The sequence below is a fragment of the Taudactylus pleione genome, unplaced genomic scaffold (genome assembly GCF_031769625.1).
Source record: "Taudactylus pleione unplaced genomic scaffold, aTauple2 ptg000122l, whole genome shotgun sequence".
Classification (NCBI taxonomy): domain Eukaryota; kingdom Metazoa; phylum Chordata; class Amphibia; order Anura; family Myobatrachidae; genus Taudactylus; species Taudactylus pleione.
Window position 1 is genome coordinate 14,726,206 of NW_028284524.1, and position 22,624 is coordinate 14,748,829.

A 22,624-nucleotide genomic window follows, 5' to 3' on the forward strand; every position below is an offset into this window, starting at 1 on the left:
CGGCGAAAGAGCACAAAGTGGGGGGACAAGTTCACAAACTAGCAAAATTAGGTTGTGGGGGTGCTCTAAGAAGGGGTCAAGTGTTTTGGGGATTGCAGGTGCTTGTATGAGGGAGGAATTTCACTTTTTTTTTAAACTTCACATTAGAGACATTAAAAGATGCTAGCACCCATTTACAGGTACCCCAAATTTACAGGACTACTTATGTTCTCCAAATAATACTGCTTTATGCCATTCTTCACCACTTGTGCAAAGACACTAATTAGAGGCAAATATACCAACTTAAGTACCCCAAACAGTTTCATTAGGGCTAATCGTGACCTACTACATTGATCCCCAATGTTTCTGCATCTCTTTGGGGGGGTTCAGGCTGATTTCCCCGATCCCGACACCACTTTCCACCTGTTCTGACTTTGCGTGTTGCCATTTTCACGTCTTTTGGAATTGAATATGGCGAATAGCAGGGGCGCGCACGATAAGTTTCCGCGGATAAAATACACGATGTAGGCGAAAAGTGTGGCATGCGAAACTTTATCGCAGGTGCAAAACAAATTGAATACCGCCCATAGACTTGTGTGTGAACATTTCATGAGATTGGATAGATAGATAGATAGATAGATAGATAGATAGATAGATAGATAGATAGATAGATAGATAGGACTTAAAATATACAGAAGTACCAGACACAGCATAGATAGATATACTTTTTCGTAATATACAGGAAAAACCCTTGTAGTGACAGTGGGTACGTTTATATGCTGTCTTTGTGACGTCCCCGCAGGCAGTCTTTTCTGTTGTCTGAAAAAAACGGTACTGTTCTGCACATGCCCCATCTCTGCACAATATTATCTATCTATCTATCTCAAACAAAAACACTCAGAGGGCGCAAATATTATCCAAATGACCAACTGTCATCAATTGTGGGGATAAATCCTATATTAGGATAATTCCACAAAGGATCATTTATATAGAAAATAATTAGATGTCCATGAGGTGTTTCAAAGATAGACTTGATTAAATAATCATCTCTCTGATGGTTTTTATTGCTTTGATGGTGATGCTGGAAAGTTCAAAAAGTTCTAAAAAAAAAAGTCTCTCTCACCAAAAAATAGCCCAAAGGCCCACCATTATATTTAATAGATTTTTTTTTTAAATTAAAACACATGCGTCAATGGACATGTAATTAATACACCATAAAAATTGCTTGCATAGTTATCAAATTTTCCATTGTCACAATTAAGGAAGATGAAATGTTGTCCTATCCCCACCCTCACAGGGCCTAAGCTCATTCAGCAGGTTCCTCACTGTAGACACATGGCTTCTTAACCAAGATATCACTACCCCACGCGTTTCATCCGTAAGGACTTCATCAGGGGTATATAATTCCAAATAATGGATGCAACAAATCCAGAAACAGAAGAAACAAGATAAAATCCTTAAGCCGGATGGAGCTGATGATGTAAGCAATATTCACCAACAGTGACCTGTTCCAGGGCAGGTCATTTCATCGAGTCCATTTTAGAAACTCCTCATGGACATCATATATATATATATATATATATATATATATACACATATATATATATATATACACACACACACACAAACTTGGTCACCGGCACTCAAAGAAAATCAGAGCTTAAAAACATGTCCCGCTGGGGTGCTCACCCTGGGGGGTGTATATATATATATATATATATATATATATATATATATATATAATATATACTTCTCCGAAAAAAGCGGCACTCCCAGACTTCAAACAATATGAGTGTTTACTGCATCAAAATTTCAACGTTTCGGGGTCATCCCCCTTCATCAGGATACGTCCTGATGAAGGGGGATGACCCCGAAACGTTGAAATTTTGATGCAGTAAACACTCATATTGTTTGAAGTCTGGGAGTGCCGCTTTTTTCGGAGAAGTATATATTATATATATTATATATATATATATATATATATTATATATATATATATATATATATATATATTACATTGCTTGGCACTCTGACTCAGTGAAAAAATGCAATCCTGTGTGCCTTCCCACATAGGATGTCCAAATAGAAAGTGCTGAAAGAGCGGCACTCACAGTATAACAATAGCTCAATCAAAGGATCCCTGACCACCAGATTAGTTCAACGTTTCAAATTTTTATAAATTTTCCTGATGAAAAATGTATAAAAATTTTAAACGTTGAACTAATCTAGTGGTCTATGACCCTTTGATTGAGCTATTGTTATACTGTGAGTGCAGCTCTTTCAGCACTTTATAATATCTTTTGTAAAATTATCATAATATAGGATTTATCCTCCAGAATTGATGACAGTTGGTCATTTGGTAAACAATGGATAGATCTCTCTAGTGCTATGTTGTAGGGGTTGGGCATTAATGAAAAAGAACATAATTGCGTTATCCTCTTCATTAACCCTTTCCTACATAGGTGGGATACATGGTTCATGTGGAAACCTTAGCTCATTTAAGTTTAACTTTTCACTTTCAAGATAGATTAGATAGTTATGAGATGGGTGATGGATAGATGGATATCTCACATTCCAGGTAGGCAGTGAAAGTTGATGCCCCACAGATTAAAGGGACTGTACTGACATTAAAGAAACTGTACTGAATTAAATGCAGAGTGGCCCCGCTACACTATGCTGAAATATGTTCTCCACTCTTCTGCACCAACTATCAAGCATTTAGTTCTGTAAAGTTCCGCCTGATATATACTCAGGATAGATTCTGCCCCAGACTATAATGCCACCACTCCAGAGCCTCCCCCAACCTTTACATCTCACCATATATTATGTATTTTTATGCTGAAAGTCATGTAAGGAAATACTGTAGAATGCGGCATTTCCAGAAACCCAGGCCTGCTTGTACTAGCACATCTCGGAGAGTCCACTGGGTCATCCATAGTTTTGCCCGCTGCAGCTACAACCAGCATCACAAAATGTTATGTTGACCATCTACAGGCAGATGGTTCAGATTCACATTTTTAGGACCCCACAATCCTCCTTCTCCACTCCAATTTACCAGCAGAATGATAAAAGAATATACCAGACAGATTAAATGTTTACACTATTATATACAATAACTTCATTGGGAGAGGTGAGCAAATGTCTACTGGAAATCTAAAAATCAACCAAACTAGATTTAAAAACAAACGCAAAAACACAAGGGGCTTACAGAGGAAATTAATTCTTCCCCGGTTTAAAAAGCTGAGGCTTGTAATAGAAGGAATATTAGTGTAGGGTCAGTGGTTCACAGCTACTAAATGTTCAAAAAGTCTAACATGCCCGTACGGGTACAGCAAAATGTATATACAGTGCTTCTTTGTTGTACCCACAGGCAGCCATACTAACCACAAGGTTTCCAAAGACACACAGATAGAAATAAACATTGCACAATCGTTATTTGTGGCAGCTAGCCAGCACTAGTGTTCACTTCCAGAGAACAATTATTTTGGATCAGGGATAATTGCTCCCCTCAAGTGGTTGTGAAGTTGTAGGTTTCTTTTACTTCTTTGATATGCTGAAAATATATAGTTTTTTTGTTGTTATTCTTAAACACCACAAGATGTAGAAATAGGATCCATCCTGGAAGTTGAGCATTGGAAAAAAAAAGTGCAACAGTAATTCAGCAGCAAACGTTGACAAAGATCTGTGTAGTAATAAAGTTCATCTTCCACGCATATTTCATCTCATTTAGAAACCATTTCTCCCAGTGAAACGAGGGAGATTCAAACACCACATAAACAGAATAACAGGATGACAGAGAGAACGTATCTCATCCATACAGGATTCTAAGCATCAAATGAAAACCTGGGGTGAACAGATTTATTTTCCCAGTATATATCTTCCAGATCAGGGTCTCCAGTCAGCATAAAACCATTTCCTGCAGGCAACACGACTATCTGCCTTTAAATAGGTCTTTCCTCCTCCGAACTTCTTCCAGGACCCGAGCCCTAAAATGATTCCATTCCTCGTCAGCCCCTCGCTGAAGGTCCAACGCCAGATGCAAATCTCTACAGTGTGTCCGCAGAAACGGGTTATACTCCTTCTCTTCACCTAGGGTGGATGGGGACTACAAACAGAAAGAAATGTCTCAGTAACTAGGAATTGAAACAGACAGAAAGACATTGGGAGAATTTTTTAAAAACTGATGTAATGTGCAAAAAGAGTGCCACTACTTATAGCAACCAGACTTCTGTATCAATTTTCTAAACTGTACTAGAACAAGTTGTTAGAATCGGATTGGTTTGTGTTAAAGTAACATTTATACAGTCACCTATGCATACGGGCAGCACAGACGGTGTAGTGGTTAGCATTACGGCCTCACAGCACTGAGGTTCCCACTATAGCCTTAACTTTGTGGAAGAATTTGATAGTTACATTTAAAGGGATGTAAAAATAATCTTGCCTAATTGGCCTTAGCACAAGATAATCTATCTGTTAGATATCATCTTATGAACAAACTCAGCAATTGTGTCTGCTCTTGGTCATATTTTGCCCCCAAAGGGACGGGAAATAATGACATCTCTACAAAATGAACTAGATCATCATAGAAATGTTTGAAATATTCCTGTTTTAAGAATTTTAATAGATTCATAGGTTTACATTAACCCTTATTAATGAAGCTTTGTCTAAAGTGTAAGGAATCTACTGAGTAAAACAAGATTCCGTTAGCTCAGATGAGACCCAAATCTCTGTGCGTTTTGTTTTACTCACTGTACATTTCCTTTCTAGTCGCTGCTGAATAACCCACTGGAATTTCTTTTCACGAACAACGTTCTCAGGTTCCGCCACAGCCGCAAATGTAAGGTTGTCTGCTGCGTATTCATGGCCTGCAAGGAGAAGAGTAGAATAAGCCCCGTCAATTTAGAGACTGCAGTGCAATGAACAGAGAAGGTACAGGACAAACACTCAATACTGCTCCTCTTTCATGCTGGGTGACCTCAGCCATGTATCATACCATACGCTGCCAGATCCGTATCATGCTGCCCTTGGCTATAAAGTATAGGGAGTTTGGAAAGTGCCTTCGCAGTGACTTTGTGCTAAGTGTGTGACTGCCCAAAATTCAAATAGGGGAGCCACACAAGCTGTCACTGAGTCCCGACCGGCGATGTTTGGCAGCGTTTGGGGTGGCAGTTGGTGTGGCTCCACTATTTGAATTTTGAACTGCGCTGTAGCCACCACTGTCTGTCACACACTTAGCACACAGTCACTGCGGAGGGACTTTTCGAACTCCCTGTACCTTAAAAGTGAAGCCATGATGAGAAGTTATCCCCAGTGCCTGGCATCTGCTGGTGGATGGAGTATGTGTAGTAAAGCTACTAATTTAGCTCTCCTAAGATAATTCTTGAGATTTGGAGATATAAAAAAACATCAGTTTCTACCAGGATTCTCTCTCCATTCATGGAAGAGCTAATATATGGGGCAGAGCATATATGTTATATAGGGGAGATGATCTATGTACAAATGGAAGCTATTGAGATATACTATATGAAGCTATATTCTGGACTCAGGGTAAAAAGACTTGCATGATATGGGAATATAATTTATGCTCAGCGTTAGAATGTATTTCAAAACGATTATTAGTGTATATAATATGGGTCACAACAGAGCAATACTATACTCAGTATATGGCTGCAGAATAATATTGTAACATTTGCTGCTTCTTTTCCTGGTCTTTGCCATATATTGTATGCAGTACATTGGTAGGTTTGATGTGTTGTGTTATGTTTTACAGTATATATGATTCAATAACATACACGTAAAGTCTCTTCACTATATTACATAGCTACAACAGCTTTTAAAAAAAACATTATCTTTTGCACTGTCCAAACTACCTTTCACTTACATACATATTATAATACAATGTATTTGCTATTTATCTGTACACTGAACTCTTCCCACCAAATTGTTGTAGGTGTCAGAGGGAATATTGCATTGTTTAGGGAGGTTTGTACAGTAGGAGCGGAGCTCTAGATCCATGAAGAGTTATATGGAAAATGCAGAGGGGTTAAGAGTAACCCCGCAGGACACAGCCTGGTTTTGGGCCAGCGTGGATATTTATTGTACTAAACACAAAAAATAGAAGTATCTATTTATTAGTGCAATATAATATAGGGTGTTTCACTCACTATTGTCCCCAAAGTTTTACTTTTTACTTGTAAAGTAAATGAAGTAATTTATTGAAATGTGACAGACATAACTTGGTCTATGAGAAACATGAGGAAGTCATAGCAAGTGTAGAAAGTGTTCTCCATTAGCATTCAGGCCAGCTGTTCACGTATGTGCAAGGTGAAGGCCAGCTGTTCAACCACCTAGTCAACAGCGCAGTCTAACATATAATGAGGGGAGCCACACCAACTGCCAGTGAGAATACCAGTGAGGATGGCAGTTGGAGTAGCTCCCCTATTTGAATTTTGGACTGTGCTGCAGTCTCACCTCTGCAGCCGCCACTGGTAGTCAGTAGGTATTCCTGCTTCCGACAGTGGCGTTATGTATTGAGGCATCCACATTCATCGTGTCTGTGTGTTACGTGCCTGTATGGGCCCTTATCAGCTCAGTTTTCCAGTACATCTGGACAATAAATACGCGTTGTTCAGCTGTGTACCGGTTCATATCGGCACGTAACACACAGACACGAGGTGGGGCTGTGTCAAATTTCACTAAATTACTTCAATTACTTTATAAGTTTCAGAAAAACTTTGGGGCCTATAGTGAGTGAGACAATCCTGTTTTAGAAATGTTCATCTATATAAGTGGCCAAATGGTACATTCTATTACAATATATATATGTAACTCCTATCACCATAGACACAGCTTGTTTATATCACTGGGTTAGGAGAGACCATGTCATTACCGCGGTAGGGTTATGAAGCGCAAGAAGAGAGCTCCCCCCGAATACACCCCTTAGTTCATCACTCTTAACGTAAACCGGGCTCATTCTGGGTCTATGGTTGAGCAACTTTCATCTCCCTGGTCTTGTCAGATAAAGCAGATGTTAGTTTTGGCAGAAGATACTCGGGATCCTTTTTTAATTAATAGTACCTCCACAAAGAAAATAATATTTGGAAATGAATGTAACCATGGCAGAAACACCACATGGGGAGCAATTTTATAGAAATGGATAATTGATTGTCAAAACTTCTAAAAATTCAGAAGTGGTGAGAGGAAAGAATTTCAGGCCACACCCCCAAATCGGCACACTCGTAACAAGACCTGCGCAAACCACACCTTAAATTGTGAGACCATGTATTACAGCAGGGCTTTCCCTCAACAAAGTATATTTTTAGGGCACGTGAATAAGTATAAAATGACATCAATACATTTAAATACCTATGCTAAATGTATACATTACTTACTATGCACAGTGCGGGCAGCCATTTTGTGGTTTGAACCAATATTCATGAGAATTTTACTACAGTAATGTGAGTAGTGCCTAATAAATTATTTTGCCAAACTATATTATTTGTGTAATTGAAGCCTGATACGCATGTGGCTAGGGTCTTGAACGCTCTGTAAAAGTAGAAGAGCCCATTTCTCCCTATACGTATAAGGATCCTTATAGGTCAATAGGGTCTTCAAAACCTGGGAGGGTTCCCTGGCAATTCCCGTTCCCAGTTTCAATTGACTCTTTAGAGGGCAAGGGTCTTCATGTCTGCCTCTGCCGCAAGGCTCTCTCCTAGTTCAACTAAAGCTTTCCTCTGGGAACTGGTAATTCAACTCCCCCAGAATGAGGGCTGCCTATATATGTCGCACCCAAACTCCCAAAAAATGAAATGCGAGGAACATACACACAAAAAAATAAAAAACATACATAAAAAGTATAAGTGCAATGAATAGAGAGTGCCAGAAGCCCACCTAATGGCCAGTAGATATAAAAAAAAAAAAGTTTTCTTGCCCAGATGCAAGGCTAGGCAAAGGAAAAAAAATACTTGCATCAGAGTGCCCTTGTGTTTTATTATGTGCTTCCAGTGCAGGTTTCTTGACCTTCCATTGTGCAATTTCAGGTACCCCAGGGCCCTATCCCCCAGGGGCACTAGCACAACCAAGCAACCTGCCTTCTGACATAGACTGCTCATCATTCAGAGGGTGGTGGTACCCCCTGACATATGACTTACTACTCATGATCTTAGCTAAAGGATGAAGAAAAGATTCCGAAAAACAGCTACTGTAACAAATAGCGACTAATCAGATTCCAACCAACTTCTAATTACTATTTGCTATGTGTTACAGTACCTATATTGTGGTCATCAATTTTCACTAATGCTTAGGGCTCTAGTCACTGTAAAATGATAAAGAGTGCATACCCATGTTTGTTCAGGCCATAATAAATATTCCCTATACTATCTTTTAGATCCCAAATAAGGTCAAAAGTTGCAGGATCCTATCCCCTTATGTCCTGAGGGAATAGGTTAAATTTAATAAAAGGAAAAAAAAATGTATGTATGGGAAAAAAAGCATTACGTGTTGGCAAACTTGGCAACAGTCCCAATTTTTTTTCACTGGAAATGTCCATATTTATATTTTTCAAAATATACCTTTCCTAAAAGAAGTAACATGTACTTTTCTGTATATTGACTTATTCATATTCTCCAAGCTTTATAACTTGAGTATTTGTTGAAAAACTTACATTATAACCAAAATCTGTAAAAAAAACTTATTGGGGATTGTAGGGGTTGGGTACGGGACCCCGGCAGTAGGGATGTCGGCGTTCAGAATACCGACAGCGGTATTCCGACAGTCAGAATACAGACGCGTGTCTGTATTAACCCTAACCTCCCCCTCGCAGCCTAACCCCAACACTCCCCTACCCTAACCCACTCTCCCCGCAGCCTAACCCTAACCTTCCCCTCACAGCCTAACCCCAACACTCCCCTACCCTAACCCATTCTCCCCTCAGCATAACCCTAACCTCCCCCCGTAGCCTAACCCCAACACTCCCCTACCCTAACCCACTCTCCCCGCAGCCTAACCCTAACCTTCCCCTCACAGCCTAACCCCAACACTCCCCTACCCTAACCCATTCTCCCCGCAGCCTAAATTTAACCTCCCCCCGCAGCCTAACTCCAACACTCCCCTACCCTAACCCATTCTCCCCGCAGCCTAACTCTAACCTCCCCCCGCAGCCTAACCCCAACACTCCCCTACCCTAACCTCCCCCTCACAGCCTAACCCCAACACTCCTCTACCCTAACCCATTCTCCCCACAGCCTAACTCTAACCTCCCCCCGCAGCCTAATCCCAACACTCCCCTACCCTAACCCATTCTCCCCTCAGCATAACCCTAACCTCCCCCCGTAGCCTAACCCCAACACTCCCCTACCCTAACCCATTCTCCCAGCAGCCTAAATTTACCCTCCCCCCGCAGCCTAACCCCAACACTCACCTACCCTAACCCATTCTCCCCGCAGCCTAACCCTAACCTCCCCCTCACAGCCTAACCCATTCTCCCCGCAGCCTAACCCTAACCTCCCCCTCACAGCCTAACCCCAACAATCCCCTACCCTAACCCATTCTCCCCGCAGCCTAACTCTAACCTCCCCCCGCAGCCTAACCCCAACACTCCCCTACCCTAACCCATTCTCCCCGCAACCGAACCCTAAACCTCCCTCTAACACTTACTGTAGGGATATTGTTGTTCGGGATTCTGAGCGCCGGCATCCCGACTGCCGAGATAGTGACTACATCCTTGATTAAAGTACATGTTTACCTGCCCAATAGTGATTAATGCCTGTTCTGCTTGCAAACATGTGCTAAGCAGCAAAGCGCCTCATGAAATAATTTAAAATCTTTTGCAATTACGTCTTAGGTGGAAAAATAGGTGACTGTCCTGTAAAAACTGGTATATTTGGGAACACTACTTCAACCCATACAATAGCAGTACACTCATTGCTGCTATTATTCCTTTAAAAAAAATAAGTGTCAAGCAGACACAGAAATGCATCTGGATATAAAAAGACTTTTTACTACCATTCATTACTCCCCAACTCAGCAGCGACCGTTCCAAAGCCAATTGGCTGATCGTGCTTGCATTCACCTCTGAAAAGGCTAACTCAGTACCTTATGCATATAAACAGCAAGTGAACCCTGTTTGTGGCTTTGAATTGAGCTGGGCAGCTGCCCAGCTTTTGCAACAAGGAGGGACTCACTCACCTACAGGAGAATACCAAAAATCAGCAGAGTTCCGTAAGATTCACATTAACCATACTACTGTGCATATCTGTTTTCACTCGCTATAGCCAAAACATAACAGGAATTTTCCATGCTATATCATGCAGTCGCGACTGAGATTCTGTACGCAGCGGACTTGTGAAAATACGCAAATGAGTTAGCTGAGTAAGCCTATGCTGTATCAGGCTGAGAGGCTCTCCTAAGACACCAGGGCCTCTGCAGCTGAGATTGAAAACGCAGAGGCTCACTAGATCACACCTTGAAAATGGTCCCAACACGCCTGCATTTTTCTCTCCACCCACTGTTACCTCTCTCAAATGCTGACTATCTGTCACGTACTTTGCGAATAAGTCCTCACTGCAAGTGATGTCGCTAATCCATCGCTGTATGTTATGTGCGCAGTGAGGCTTTGGCGCATGCGCCGTGGAAAGAAAATAAATAAATAAATCGCTCTACTGAGCGCGACATTGACATTGCGTCCGTCACTGAATCTGGCCCAAGTCTTTATAAGCTGTACTTGGATTTACTCCATTGACATCAATCCATCCGGTGTTCTTTTTATTACGTTCCACAATTCTGGATCCTCAGCCATTTATCACTATTTTCTATATGTCCTTGTTTGGTGAAATTCTTACATATAATTAGACAATTTTTGATAATGGTTATGTATTTTTTTTTTGTGCCAATTTTTATTGACAGATTGTAATATTTATTATAATGTCATTTTGTCAATGTCAAGTGAGAAACATAATACATATAAAGTGTATGTTAACAATAATACAGTGACAAAGAAATGTCTATATTGTACCCTATAAAATACAGAGATGAAAAAAATATATAATAATAATAAAAATAACCAATTATAACTATTAGAATGGCACACCCGTGGCTAAAACTTCCAAATTGTACCAGGTTGTTAGACCGAAACATTTTCTCAATGTATCCTTTATAACATCGAAAAGTGTAGAAACATATGGGAGCCAAACATCAAAAAAATTTTCCTGTTATTTTCTCCTTGTTGGTTATGTATATTTAATACATGTTGACCATGGCCCTTATTCAGCAGTGCACATTAGTCCACTGCGGAAGGCATGTTCCTGATGTTCTGGAATCTGTGCAGGTACCTGACCTGTACTGCGCAGTACGGGTCCTGCGTGAATTTGTAGTCTGCTGCCGTTTGGAGGCGACGATGGTCTTAGTTTCCCCAAACAGAGGCATGTCTCCACCGTTGAGGGGGAGGAAAATAGGCCAGGATCTCCTTCGGCTGACGGAGATTTCCTTGCCTCTTTCTCTCATCTGTGGCGGCTGACTCGCGTGACCTCATGGTCACTTAGCTGGCTGATGTTCCCGCAGATTATCCGATGCTGTAGTGTACAACGCAGCTCGGATAAGTAATGCAGCAGGTGGCGTGATGCCGCCTGCTACATTACCATATCTGCTTGCGTGCAGCTTTGCAATTCCATTCAATAAATGAATCAGACCCGATAGGCTTTATGGGCACCTCTGAGATTTTAATTGAATTCATGCATGATTTTCTAGGTAAACATCTATTTGCACCAGGCATCTATTATAGAAATACCAATGCTGTCTGGAATACACTGATTTTCTAGGTAAACATCTATTTGCACCAAGCATCTATTATAGAAATACCAATGCTTTCTGGAATGCACTGATTTTCTAGGTAAACATCTATTTGCACCAGACATCTATTATAGAAATACCAATGCTGTCTGGAATAGACTGATTTTCTAGGTAAACATCTATTTGCACCAAGCATCTATTATAGAAATACCAATGCTGTCTGGAATAGACTGATTTTCTAGGTAAACATCTATTTGCACCAAGCATCTATTATAGAAATACCAATGCTGTCTGGAATACACTGATTTTCTAGGTATATTGTCTTTAATTAATATCTGTAAACTACAGAGTAACTTAAGATCTGACTATATAATTAAATAGTATCTCCTAGCTTCATGGGATGCTTTTTTGGCTCTGCTTGTTTGTATTAGAATTTTATGCCTTGTATCTGGTGTGGGTGAGGTTATTGGGGGTGGGTGCAATCAGTGACTACACATGTTATGCTTAACTATCTACTCAGTAGGTTACAAGGCTGCTTAGGTTTTTATTTCAAAGTGGTGTTTTTTCTAAGTGGGACTACATGTACAGCATAACTTAAAGAGTTAGTCAGGAGTTAAACAGGAGGAAGACAGGAGGACAACATTTTAAAAGAACTCTTTATAACTGGGAAAAAAATGCAAAGGATCTTCTGAGCTTCTGGAAACCCTGCTACTCAGCCACCAGCGTTCATTATAACCTGGACACAGCTTTTGCCAACACCCTGCTTCAGCATTGCAAGCAACTACCTGCTTACTGAACATTTAATTCTGGTATGTTTGCGTATCTTCTCTACACGGTTTAAATCATTCCAGTACCACTGTCAATTTATCTTTATACCACTGTAGTATCTACTATTGTTTCACACCTATACCTTTTTATATATATATATATATATACATACATATATAATCATACTTTATACTAATTCTAAAGTCTTGCAACTTTAACAGCTCTAAACTCCTTTTTTTTGTTTCTAATATACTTTAGTAGTTGTGCCTTTACATCTTCCAGCACTGTTCTTCCTTTCATCTGATTTTGACCATTGAACTGTACTGCTCCCTCATCTCACACTCATTACTACTACTGACTCCCCCCCCCCCCAACTGCCTCATCTACACTATGTCTCTTTTCTTCTACTCCTCCCTCACTCAGCTGCTACATTATTTTCTCCTCTACCACCAGTTTTCACCTCGTTTCTCCATCCATAGTCACCTCTACATTCTCCCCCTCCTTCCCCTCCTCTGTCTCTCTTCATCACATATAAGTCTCTCCACCGCATCTCCCACAACTCCAGTATTAATCACTTCTCTTCCACCACTAAACCCTGCACCCTCTCTTTTCTCCAAGTTACCTGTCCTCCCCCCCCCCCACACTAAACCTCCACCTTACCGACCACCTGCTGTCACCCTTCCTCACTCAGAAGCCAGCCACATACCCCCACACTCCTTATCCCCCTGCTCTAGATCAAGATCACCTCCACACTACATCAACCCTAATAATCTCATTCTCCTCTCGCCTCTTAACTCTGTCCCTCTCTCCTGTTCCCTCTGGAAAGCCAGTTTTGTCTATAATAAACTGGTCCCCGTTCATGAGCACTTTATCTGCAACGCCTTGATTCTCCTTGCCATCACCAAACCCTGGATTTACCCATCTGACACCACTGGTCCTGCAGCTATCTCCTTTGGGGTCCTCACATTCTCTCACACACCCTGGCCTGGAGGTTTCCAGGGAGGTGGTATTGGGGTCCTGCTATTCTTGGGTCACTCCTACCAAGTCTTACCTTCTGAATCCTCCATCTCATTCTTCCCATTCGACACTAATGACATTTGCCTCTTCCAACTTCTTCGAGTAGCAGCCTTTTTTTGTCTCCCTGGCCGTCGCTCAAAATTCCTCCATCACTTGGCTTCCTGGCTCTTAATCTTCAAATGGCCTCTCAAGACCCATTTCTTCCTCAATGCTTTCCAGCGCTCATCCTAACCCACTACTCTATGCTCCTTCCTCACTATCTAGCCCATCTGTGTCACCCCTGTTTGTTTGACCCTCCCCTCAGAATGTAAGCTCTCGCGAGCAGGGCCCTCTTCCCTCGCATGCTTCTTCTTGCTTTGCTTTTACTTTCATATACAATGGCACCTAAAACTGCTTACTGACACCCTGCTGCTTATTTAGGTGTTATGCAGCATTGTTTATAAATCATGTACTTGTCCTGCATTGTCTGTACTGTTAATAACTGTTGTCTTGTGTGCTCATTTGTTGCTGTACTATGTAAGGCGCTGCAGAACCCTTGTGGCGCCATATAAATAAAGGATAATAATAATAATAATAATGATACACAGGTTGTCTATACCTTCCTTAACCCAAAATATGGCTGCTGTAAAATGGATGTGGTACAAAATGTTGCCGTTCAAGAGGTTGATATTCAGTATGTCAACAGTCAGCATATTGACCACGTGGTTTTGCATTAACAAGGTATTTCTAACCATAAGCTCAACCCCTAACAGCAGCTAAACCCTAACCGCAGCCTAAACCTAAAATGGTGAAGACAAAAAAAAATTGTCCTTCGACATTCACAATGTCGCCAATGTGTCATGTTGACTTGCTGTCAATGTCGATTTTCAGACCATGTCAACATTCTGAACGTTTTCTTCTCATTGCTCAGGCCAACATCCTCTGTGTGACTACAGCCCACCAAGAACCACTACAATCTGGCTGGACCAATATGCATTAGGTAGCAGCTATCCTTGTGTATCAATGTCTATTTCCCTAAACATTGTAAGCTCTTAGCTGTCTGTCCGTTATTACCCAGTCTTGTTTTATTAGTTTGTTCCCAATTGTAAAAGCACAACAGAATATGCAGGCTCTATATAAGTAACTTAATAAATAAATAAAAATATACCCTCCAAAAAAGATGCATTTTAAGTATCTCACATGTTTGTTCTTTCACCACTAGATGTCACCAAAGCGTAAAATGTATTCATCATTTGCATAGCACACAAAGAACATATTAATCAATGCAAAAAGGACATTCCAGGGCAGAGTTATAGCTAGGTTATCTAGAAATGCAAGTCATTCAAAGCGGATCTCTGCCTTACAATATTCCGTAATTGAATTTTAATTTCGCCTGCTGAGTACATACCAGGCCAAAGCAAAGTGTTGTCATTCAGAGAGGCCACCGTGTCCAGTGACCCCAGCATGATTTCTGCAGACCCCTCGAACATTCTCCCTGGAGAGATAAAAACATACTATGAACCTCATTTACAGTTAGGAGCAAAGCACAATAAAATAGAAACAAATTTGCTCCTGAACAAATCATGTTGCAATGCAAGGGGTGCAGACACATTTATTATTTGGAGATTGCACATAAACATTACACAGCATTATTCAGAGTTGCAATAGGCCCCCTCCCAACTCTAAAATCAGTCTTCACATTTTACATTTTCTGCATTACTCAGCTTTTCTGATGTCTAATACATTTCACTTTCTAGAACAACGATATCTAAAAATGGCAGTAAAGTGACACACCAGGGTCTTAAAGCAGTTTCTTCCTCTTCTAACAATACTGCCAGTAGGTCAATTCACAGCAAATCGGATCAGCTGCCTCCATGGTAACCCCGGGAATTTGTCAGGGGTTTGAATAACGTTTTCTTCTCATATCTTATAGTTGGGATTTTATTAAATTGCCATCCCCTGGGATTTTCTGACACATATGGGATGAGTCAAGGGCTTCATTAAAATGCTGTGGAATGTGTGTTGGGAATTGTCGCTCCAAACAGCAGTCGGCTGGATCACGGAGGTGGGATTGAAAATATACAAGGAGGACTCAGATGTATGATGTAAAAAAAAAGAACAGGCAGCAACAGTGCAGGTTCTATTCTCTTTGGCAGTCAGCACGCCAGAAGGAGACATGGTTATAATCTTAATATATCTATGTAACCATTTAGACCAAAGGTATCGCCTAATCTTTACAACAGTAAAAATATATACTGAGCAGATGAGAGATGCTTGTGGTTATAGGGGAGCCTACTGGCACCCAAAATTAATACATCCGGATTTCTCTTTTTCTATAAATGTTTGCTAGATATCAGTAGTTTGTATTATTGGAGAGCAGAGCTGCCAGGCATGTAAAAACCAAGACATTTTGCATGAAAAGATAGATTATACACCCTTACCAGGAATCTAAAATATTTTTGGTTTTACAAATCCTCATGACATTTAGTTACATAAAGTGAGACGTAGGGCTCAGGATGACAGACAGCAGCTAGCCGCAATGCTAAACAGTTCCCAATTTACAGGGTTCTCACCAGCTTCCCCAAATTATAATACATAAAATATGTGGAGTTAAATCACTCAAATATAAAGTGTATGGACTTCACTCTTCCTTAATGTCAGAAATCATTCAGTGGTTGTGCACTGCACACAGCCACATTTCTGCAAATATCTGTTCTGCATCCCAATCATTTTCATCAATAAAATGATTGCCATGTGAGATGTACATTATAGCAAACGTGTTTACCCCGTTACCAGTTAAATAAGTAAAAAAAAAGAGCACACAATTGTAGATGATCATAGAAATATTTTTGCTCCACATATATTAGACTATTTATGCAAAATGTATACATTTATACAAATTAGATTTTTAAAATTGAATATTTGCATATTTTTGTGTTTTTGAGTTTAGTTTCACTTTAACAATAACAGAAAGCAATCACTAGCTGCAGATGATTCAACAGGCTTATGTTACAAATTACAGAGGGATTAGCTTCCGTCCATATTTGCAAATCCAGTAATCAGATTAAATGACCCAGTCATTGGACAGGACTGTTGAATTACCAACACAAGTTGGCTGGAGACTTTCCAAAGTGCTGTGCACAGGAAATCGGAGCGGTGTTATCAAGGGATGACAGTGTTTTTGTAATAACCATCTCTCTAATGAGGAACCAAATCATTATTTCTTACATTTCCTGCTCAACCACTTCATTAAACGGCAAATAGGCCAGACATGTTGTGCTCCTAAATGGCTACTAAACCAAATAAGATTTATCTACTGTCCTACATATAGTGAAAAATGCATGAGTCAGCATCTCCAACCCTTACTTCACAGTTTGCTGACGTAATATGTGTAAGCACAATTCAAAATCTATAAACATCTTCAAGTAAAGTTCTTAAAGATTATTGTATATAACCTCTGATTTGCCTTACCTATGGTTTCATAGTACTGTAAGGCAAGCTACTTACTGTAGGGGGAGATTTATCACAGCTTGGAGAGAGATAAAGTACCAATCAATCAGCTCCTGTCATTTTTCAAACACAGCCTATAAAATGACAGGAGCCGATAGGTTGATACTAGATCTCTCTCCAAGCTGTGATAAATCTCCCCCTTAATTCTGTTTATAGGGTAAATAAAATTAGAATTATCCAATACACCAAATGGCAGTAATGAAAGTTACAGTCTACAAGACAACAGCACCATTTCTCCACTGAACTTACCACAACCTGCGAGAAAGAGGAGATCCCCAGAGAATAGGCAGTCTGGTCCATCTCCAGATTTACCATCCAGGACATAAATCATGTGACCAGTAGTGTGACCTGGGGTAAAGTAGGCCTGAAACTGTAATCGGCCAATCGCCAACTGGTCTCTGTCAGACAGTGGACTGGCGGGAAAGAAAAAGGAACATTAAGCTCAACAGGCTAATATAAAACTGAAGCAAGAATTTTCAAAAATAAAGATAGAAGTATATTTATTATTTAAAATGTAACTGCATGTGCCATACCCCTTACACTCTGATCATAGCATGCATTCCACACTAGAATGCAAACAACCCGATGCTACAGTAGATACCCATACGATTATATAGTTCATATCCTGGTGCATGCGCTCTGATATGACCGGCACGCAGATGTAGCCGGCAGGAGGTTCATCCAATGGCGAGGATTAAACAGATATTGCAAGTTAATGCTTTGACGAGTTTGTTAAAGGTGGACTCTACATTCCTATCCTGGCTGTTGACATAAGTTGCATGGTCGTATACAGAAAAATAGGAGTGATTTTATATCCACATCATATAACTTGAAGACACTTCTGTTTTTTCTAAGAAACCTTTACATTATAAATACAATATCCTGCTCCAGAATAATGTATTTGCATTGAAAAAAGGTCTATAGTTAAAGAAAACAACAACCTTCAACTTTGATTTATTTGATGATGTGGTAATAAAATCCTTTTTATTTTTTCTACAAAGATGGCAAGTGCCTTTTTCACTAACAAATTTATATGTGATGACCCTGTTGGATGGATCCACTGGGAAATGTTTTAGGAAGCACCCGCTGGTGGATACTATACAAACCACCCAGGATCTAAATTTCCCGTTTTGCAGTACTGATCCCACCCGTCTATACTGGCCAATCCTTGGTAATCGCTAATCACGTACTGTGTCAGTGCTGGAATAGCATCATAGGAGCTCCCATACACACGGCATGATTTGTACAGTCTCTTCAAAGCTTTATTGCCACCACTGTGGTCCCTGCAGAAGTAGTAGAGGATAATCAGTAACAAAAGAACATGGTTAATGATTGTACAGCGAACATCTTTACCACACTCAGGGCCTGATTCCTAGATATCCGCAATGCCGATATTTATGCAGATCGAGCGATTGTTTGCCATTGCGCATGCGCGAATGCCGCACTGTAACTATAAATACCAAAGGCCATTATGCTCTAGTTCCAGACCCTTTAAACTCACAATGACCTGAAGGAAATTACACCAAAGAGCAATATTCTCCTGAAAGAAGAAGTTGAATGGTCATATGTCATACTGTATGCGGCTACATGGAGCAGAGACAGGATAGAAAATAGCGTTACAGCTGTTGCTGTTAAATAAAAATGGAGTCAGTTTTGCCTGAAATATAGGAATTATTAAGGTTTTATATTAATATACGTGTTGGTAGCTTTTACCGTGATTCAGATGGATATGGGTTACTTAAAATGTCTTTTATAATTAGAAAATAAGTCAGAAAACTGTCTTTTACTGTGGACTACGTGCTATGTGAATTTGGACGCCTGTCAGACTGTGGTGTGATACATTTGAGTCTATTTTCATGTTTGCTTGAAGAGATAACCCCAACCTTTCAAGAAGATTTCATCCAATATGTCATGATGACCAGAGCATAAGATATCAAAGATCACAGACTCATCATCTGATATTAATTACTCATTCACTAAGAAACCCAACCCTGTTACATGCATTATTGTATATTGTCACAACCCTTTCCCTGTGCATCAACCAATCAAATATCTCGATTGTAATATACATGTAAACATCCTCTTGTTAATGATTTTGTAATTTATGCAACTATTGTGTACAAAAATCCATATTCTCTGGTACATTGCCAGAGGGATCTGACTGATAGTCCATGTACTAACTTCCACGTTACTCTGCGCAGAATAGTGGAGGTATTGCTTTAATAAATCCTATATCTGTTTTATCACAAACTGACGGTCTAAGAATTCTTCCTTATCACAGCTCCAGGGGATTTAGTACACTTCTGCAGTGTTCTTCTTACTATATAAAATGTTGTACTGTTGAAATGACTGGCCATGGAGATGGTACGTACCAGTGCTTATGGGTACACAGGATCGCTTCCAGGGTCACTCCTTCCCGGTCTAGGTATGTCTGTAAAGTCACAATAATAACATAAAACATATGAAGGTGATTACATATTTCTTCAGCACAAATAGAAATTGATTTGATTTCTGTAGGATAATAAATTTACTTCTTTCCAGGTAAGATTCCTATAGCCGTATCTCTAAAATAGGACGTAGTCAAAAGGTCGACCATGACAATGTCAACATTCATAATGTTGACACGCAATGTAGAAAGTTTTGATGTCGACATTGTTAAAAATTTCGACATGAAATGTGTCTGCATTCTCAGATAAAAATGTCAACATTGATATTAGGGTTAGACACTAGAGGGACTGTTAGGGATAGGGATTATGGGAGAAATACTCACCCTAACCACCCAGAGGTCTGACCCGGAAGTTACAGTCACATGACCGCTGGGACCCGGAAGATGCAGCGGGAGCCGCTGCAGCTGCCGGGAGCAGGTAAGCAACCACTGTGCCACCTGGGTCATTCTAACAGGTCAACATTTCATCATGGTCTACATGATGTGTCGAAATGGTCAATGTCGACATTATGACAAAGTCGACATTCTCATGATGACATTAAGACTGTCGATATATCATACCACCCCCCCTATAAAATGTATTTTTTACATCAATCCCACATCCCTGTAACCCTTCTTTCCCCAAGCTGTCCCCAGTTTTTGCTCCGATTTAAAGATATGAATGGCATGCTTCTTCCAGCACCTGTTCCTCAGCATTCATCTTTTATTATATTATTTGTTTCTATGCTTTGAAGCGTTTTCATCTGGGAATAGAGACTTGTATTTCTCATATCATTTTATTTGAAAAGGTGCAGAGATTCAGAACAGCCCAAATTTGCAGCTTTCCCCTCCTGTATACAAACTAGTATGTACACAGTCGAGTCACATTATTATGACCACCAGCTAATTATTATTACATTTTATTTATAAGGTGCCACAAGTGGTCAGCAGCACCGTACATAAGTCAACAGTAGGACAATACAGGGTACACAGAACATTACAATACAGTAACCAAAATATAAACAGCACAAGTAAAAATTGGCAACACAATTTTCCATACACAATACAGCTGAAGGCTGTCATTGAAGTCAGGGGCGTATCTATAATGGGTGCACGGTGTGCTGGGCACACGGGCCCCTGGGTCCAGGGGGCCCCGCACCGCACACCTTGCACCCATAGTATTACTTACCTCTCCGGAGTCCTACGTCGGCACGGGGGTCCAGCGCTGTACAAATGACTGGAAAATGGCCGCCGCGGCCATTTTCCCGTAGCTTGCACATGCGCAGTACAGGGAAAATGGCCACCGCAGCCATTTTCACGGTGACCTGTGCATACTCTATAGACTCTGGGCGCACTCTGGTGCCCAGAGTCTATAACTCTGGCGCTGGCCACGCACAGCTCAGTGCGCTGACGGCGGCCGGACAGAGAGAAGGGGGCCTGTGTTGGAGACTGCACACGGGCCCTCTCCTCTCTAGAAACGCCCCTGATTGAAGTGCTAGAGAAGAGGGCTGTGAGACAGTAGGGAGGAGGACCCTGCTCCTAGAAGCTTACAATCTAGGGGAGAGGGGGGACAGACAGATGACATGAGGCATGAGTGTGTAGATGGGGACCTGAGTGCAGGAAGTAGGCAAGGTAGAGATGGCTGAGGCAGTAGAGAGAGCGACCTGATGACACGGGAACCGCCATGTGCAGCACGGACAGCAGCTAGATGGGCTGGGAGTGACTCATTAAGGTGCTGGTAGGTTGGCACAGGTATCTGGAGCCATGCTGACTGCAGTGCATGCCACAGCTGCTGGAGGGTGCGTGGTGGAGTATCCATAGAGCAAACAACGATCAAGGTGGTCCCACAGATGCTCAATTGGGTTAAATTCTGGGGAATTAGTGGGCCAGGAAAGTACTTGGAAACCTTGGTCGTGCTCGTCCAACCACTGTCGGCCATTTCTAGCCGTGTGACATGTCGCATTGTCTAGCTGGAAGATCCAATCCGCCTCAGGGAAGACAATCAGTATATATGGGTGAACGTGCTCTGCAAGGATGGATTCATAACCAAATCGGTTAAGGGTGCCTTCCACATGGATGAGTGGGCCCAGAGAATGCCATGAAAACTTTCACCAGACCATAACGCTCACACCACCAGTTTGTGTTCTTCCAGCAACGGTTGCAGGGTGTTTGCTCTCTGATATTTCTTGCATGACACGCAAAGTCCATCCGTTTGATGAAGCAGAAAATGCGACTCATCATAGACGGCAACCCTCCGCCAATCAGCAGAATTCCAATTCCGATACAGGCGTGCAATTTTCCGCCGATGCACCTCCATTTGCTTCGGAGCCCCATACGCAGCAGGGTTCGCTGAACTGTTATTTTAGGCACACGTCTGGTGGCCCCCAGGTTCATTTTGATGGTGAGCTGCTCCACTGTAGCATGTCGGTCGGCCCTCACGCACCTTCGTACCAGACATTCACCTCTCACATCAATGGCACTTGGTGCTCCACAGTTTCCACATTAGTTATTCACAATGGTGCCATTTGTCCAGTCACGGTACACCTTCACAACAGCAGCACAAGAACAGTTCACAAACAGTGCTGTTTCAGAAATACTGCCGCTCTTTCCCTGAAAGCCAATAATCATCCCTTTTTGCAACTCGAATAAATAGCCCCTTTTACCCATTAGTGATAGGTAGTTCACAAATGATCAGTTCAAAATGAACTAATCTTCAAAGTGAACTAGCTCTGGCAAAGATTAGTTGCTAACGAACTAAAACAAGTGGGAGGAGTTATGCCGCATACACACTAGACGATAAAAGTGAACGATAACGATATCATTCAATGATATATCGTTCATATTGTCAAGTGTGTATGGTCCGAACGACCAATGATGCGCACTCCCGCAGGACGTTAACGATATTCCCAGTCGCCTGTTCATGCAGCTCAATCTGGGGATATTATTAACGATATGCAGCATGGCCCAGCCATTGTTCGTTGTTGCCGGCATCAGCAAGTGTGTATGCACTTGCCGTTGCCAGCACCCCTGCCGGGTCCGTCACTGACGAGGGTGTCTCACACACATTGGTCTAGTGTGTATGAGCCTGAAGGTGCCTATACACTTTGCGATGTGCTGCCGATCCGACGATGTGTACGATTTTCCTTGAAACTCCCCCAGCAG

The 22,624-nt window shown here is 41.3% G+C and overlaps 1 protein-coding gene across 1 annotated transcript in view; it reads right to left on the bottom strand.

Annotated features, from left to right (window-relative positions):
• Positions 1-2,258: 2,258 nt before the first annotated feature.
• Positions 2,259-22,624, bottom strand: part of PNKD (PNKD metallo-beta-lactamase domain containing) — a 126,268-nt gene continuing 105,902 nt past the window's right edge. Inside the window, exons 4-9 of the mRNA XM_088472424.1 lie at positions 19,410-19,468; positions 18,228-18,320; positions 17,287-17,450; positions 14,936-15,022; positions 4,729-4,844; positions 2,259-4,084 (exon numbers count right to left, since the gene is read on the bottom strand). Coding sequence (XP_088328550.1) covers positions 3,911-4,084; positions 4,729-4,844; positions 14,936-15,022; positions 17,287-17,450; positions 18,228-18,320; positions 19,410-19,468 — 693 coding nt within the window. The 3' untranslated portion in view covers positions 2,259-3,910. The remainder of the gene's footprint in view (positions 4,085-4,728; positions 4,845-14,935; positions 15,023-17,286; positions 17,451-18,227; positions 18,321-19,409; positions 19,469-22,624) is intronic.